Below are 4,117 nucleotides of genomic sequence, written 5' to 3'. Positions count from 1 at the left end.
AAGAATTAAGAGCTTTGTGTGCATTTAATCAGCTTGTTCTCCCATAGCCACCGGTAGAGAAAAAAATGTTCCCTGCTGCATATCCCTTCACAATCCCAGACTGCTCTGCCTTGCCAATCATTCATCAGAACTCTCCAAACAGCACAGGAAACAAACAGCTGGCAGGAGACCAGACTTCTCAGCCCTTAAGGGAACTGGAAGGAGCAGCATTGGCTGGTTCTGTTTGGTGGCAACCTGTTTCACTTCAGTTGCACCCTCAAGGGCTTTGCTTTGGAAGTCAAGTGGTTTGGAGACAGCCATTCCCCTAGGGAAGGTCATTGGACCCTTTGCAGGAGAACTGAGTTCCACCTCTGGATAGGCCTTGCCACAGAGCCATGTAGGTATTGCAGTGGGGGAAGGCACTCCTACCAGTGGGTTGAAGTTTCTTGTCTCTCTCTGCCATGGAGTACAAAGGGCTCTGGAAGACACTGGAGTACACCTGCAGACTGCTGGGGATCTCCACAGCAGCAGGTAAGAGTGAGGGCCTGCTTTTGTGGCAAGAAATAGGTAGTGAATAGGTCCCCAGGCTCTTGGGTTTTATTCCTGCTTCTGATTGTGTTTTTATATGCTTCCATTTCCACATCTGCCAAATAGGGAATATGCAACTTAGTCCTGTCAGTACCTGGACAGGCTCTGATTTATAATTCTGTGACAATTCCAGGTGGTAGACTGGGGCCACCTCGAATTGTGAGATGGGGCTCGGCAAAACTTAGAAACTGGGCTCCTCTTCTCAGAGATGGCAGGTTCACAGGAGTGGGGTTTAGTTTCCACCATTAGTAGACCTAAATCAGCAGTGATGGGGAGAAGGGTAAAGGAGCCTTTATGGATGGAGAGAGCATGTGTTGGGCTAAAGGGTTTGTGAAAGTGGGAAGTGTTTCCAAGCCCTATGTAAAGACAGAAAGTGCTATTGAAAAGGGGTTGTATACTGAGTAGGACTGAGAGCTGCAGCTACTCCAGAGTTGCCACTCTGCCTCCTTCGTAAGCAACTACGCAGAGGACTCAGGGAGCGCTTATCAAACACCAATCTGCTTACCTGGCTTTTCTCCCTGAGTGCCAGAGACCAAATGGGAATAAAATCTCTGTTTGTCCCAGCTGGAGGATGCTGCCTTTGGCTCTTAGTGAAATGTCAGCAGTGAGCAGAAAATGGGCCACTAGAGCCAGCAGTTCCAACCTGAAATTTCCATCAGAAAACCCTACTGGTCTAAAAGTTGGTCATTGGTGGCCAATCTTTTTGCCAGGTGTGCCACAAATTAGCTTCATACATTTCCCAAGTGCCACCTTGATTCCCTTCTCCTGCCCAGTTTGGTGCTCTACCCCCTGCCCTGTGCCCTGTGCCTGATTTGCTTTCTGCTTCCTGCCCTATCTGCCACTGTGCTGCCTGTTCCCTCCCCAGTCTGCCGTGTGCCACACACAGAGGCCATCCATGCCACTTGTGGTCTGTGTGCTGCAGGTTAGTCACCCCTGGACTAGGTCATTGCATGCCCTTGTCATTTGTATAGGAGTAACTATGCCTGGAGTGCTCTGTAAAGATCATTATTTGGAAGCCCAGGATCTCCTCTACACACAGATCACTGGCAAATAACAAAAAGAGCTCTGTAGCATAGAGCAGGTAGATACTGGAGAGGACCATGCTCAGGAGCAGGAGAACAAAGCAGAAGTCTCCAACCACAGGCAACTGGTAGGGGTGGGGGGACAGGGGCACAGGGGTACGAGCCTTCCCCCTACCTCAGATTGGCCCCTGACTCAGCACTGCTCAGGATGGGGCAGTTTTATTGCCACGCAGGCCAGTGGTGTGTTGGGGCAGGGGGGCACTAAGCCATGGCACAGAAGTATAGGAGTGGATATGGGGCTTTTGGCCTGCCCCCGGCCCGCCCACAAACAGTGCCCTGCTAGACTTAGGAGGCACCGGCCACCTCTGCTCCAACCAGCTTAGTTATGAAAGAAAATTAAAACAGCAGGGATAAGTTTATGAAGGTGATACAGAAAGAGGAGTTCTGGCTGTCCTATTGAAGGCTGTGATGTATGGAGATGTGCCTACTGTCCACAGGTTGCAGAGCAGGATGGGGGATTTGGTTCTTCCCATGCTTCTGGGTTGTGCTGGTTGCCACATGGGAGTGGGTGGAATTTTTTCCCTTCCTGTTGCTGGATGGGTCAGGGGTTTTTCACTTACCTTAGAAGCACTGGGTGTTGGCTCCAGCCAAGGCTGGGGATTTTGACTGGGGTGTGCCAATGGTCCTGCTGGGATTAAAACCTGGAGGTTCCTGGTGAGAGGGTCTTGCCCCTACCCGCAAGATCAGATTGATTATCACATTTGGATTCAGGAAGGAACTTTACCCCATAGTCAGACTGGTATGGACTGTGGTGGGTTTTGTTTTCCTGAAAGGCCCTCTTCCTTGGATCTCTCAAGTGCAGTTTAACAACTCTTGCAGCAACTCTTGCAGCAATGGGTCACTGACATCTCTCATCCTCCTGCTTTACCTGTGACAGGTTTGGGTGCTTTTGGTGCCTTTGGGCACTGTGCCTGGTAGTTGTGCAATAGGGTTGATCATTTCATTTTAAAAATATGTTAGCCAAGAACTTGTATGAGGCAGTTTGGATAAGGATGATTCTGTCTTGAGCAGGGGTTAGACTACATGACCTCCGGAAGTCCCTTCCAGCTCTACTTTTTCATTATTGTATGATTCTCTGAAACTGGCTATGAGATACTCCTTGTCCAAGCCAAGAGGAAAAGATAAAGCAAGCACCTCAAGAAAAGCAGAGCCCAGCCACAGGGCTGATTGTTGTGAAAAGCCAAACCCAGGTTTGGGCTGGATACAAAGCCCTGAAATATTCTCACAGCAGTGAACCACTCTACAAAGGTGCCAGTGCAAAAAACTACAGGGAAAAGAGTCTACATGCTGCTTGAGACCTCGGGGCAGATACAACATTCAGTGAGGCTCCTTCGAAACAAATGGAGAGAAGCTGCCAAAGCCTACGCAAACCTCTCTCTCACTCAGCCCCATCCATGCACAGTGATAGTCAAACTGGCTGCATCTACATGAGACACTGACTGCACCAAGACTACTGAGCAGTAGCATCACATGGCAGAAACCATGATGGGATGCTACTGTGTAGTAGTCTCGGGCTACTGTGCCATCAGCATCACAAAAAAGCTGTTCATCAGCACTACTGTATAATAACTCTGGTTATGGCACAGTCGTTTAATACTTGTGTATACATAAATCTCATCAATCTCATAAATAAATTAAGAGGCTGTGACACAGATGTTTACATGGTCTGGTGGGTGGCAAATTGGCTTAGCGGTGCACCCAGGGAGTGGTAGTAGACGGGTCAGTATGGGTAGTGGGGTCCTGCAGGGTTCGGTCCTTGGACCTGTACTCTTCAATATCTTCATCAGTGACTTGGATGCAGGTGTGAAATGTACTCTGTCCAAATTTGCGGAGGATACCAAATTGTGGGGTGAAGTGCACACTCTGGAGGGTAGGGAACGACTGCAGGCTTCAAAAGGAGGCTAGATAATCACCAGGGATCCGGGTTTTCCGTTTGCCACAGAAAAACAGAGAAAACCACGGATTCCCTGTTTTTATCAGAGAAAACACGGATTTCTCTTTTTAGCAGAGAAATCTGTGGGTTATCCACTTTTGCAAAGAGCTCTTGCAGGTTGGCACAGCTCCAGCCTGCGAGAGCCAATTGCAAAAAAAGCGGGAAACCCCCAGCCTGAGCCTGAGCCTTTGAGGCAGCCAAGGCCGGGCTGGGGCTCCGGCTCAGACTCGCCCTTCGCCCCCGGAGCATGGAGGTAAGTGGGGCTGTGGGGCAGGGCTGGGGAAGATGGTTGGAGGCTGAGGGAGCGGTGGGTGCTGCCGGCGCCCGGCGGCACACAACAGCTGGGAGCAGGGCCAGGGGGTGAGGGCAGGGGTGCCCCTCTGCCGGGGGGGTGTTTGCGAGCAAGTGATGCGGGATGCAGTGTGGTGGTGCCCGCCCTGTGCGGGCCGCACACATGCCGCCCGGCCGGCTGCCCGGGGGAGAGGGAGGCTGGCATGCGGCCGGAGCACCGCTCCGTGGTCGGCGCTGCAGCCTT

At 51.2% G+C, this 4,117-nt stretch overlaps 1 protein-coding gene across 2 annotated transcripts in view; it reads left to right on the top strand.

Annotated features, from left to right (window-relative positions):
* The first annotated feature begins 295 nt into the window (after nt 1-295).
* TMEM72 (transmembrane protein 72) overlaps nt 296-4,117 on the top strand; it is a 12,145-nt gene continuing 8,323 nt past the window's right edge. For both annotated transcript variants that reach the window (XM_025211474.1, XM_025211413.1), the window contains exon 1: nt 296-510. In XM_025211474.1, coding sequence (XP_025067259.1) covers nt 441-510 — 70 coding nt within the window. In that variant the 5' untranslated portion in view covers nt 296-440. The remainder of the gene's footprint in view (nt 511-4,117) is intronic.

The sequence above is a fragment of the Alligator sinensis genome, unplaced genomic scaffold (assembly GCF_000455745.1).
Source record: "Alligator sinensis unplaced genomic scaffold, ASM45574v1 scaffold264_1, whole genome shotgun sequence".
Taxonomy (NCBI): Eukaryota; Metazoa; Chordata; order Crocodylia; family Alligatoridae; genus Alligator; species Alligator sinensis.
This window is presented reverse-complemented; position numbering and strand designations above follow the sequence as displayed.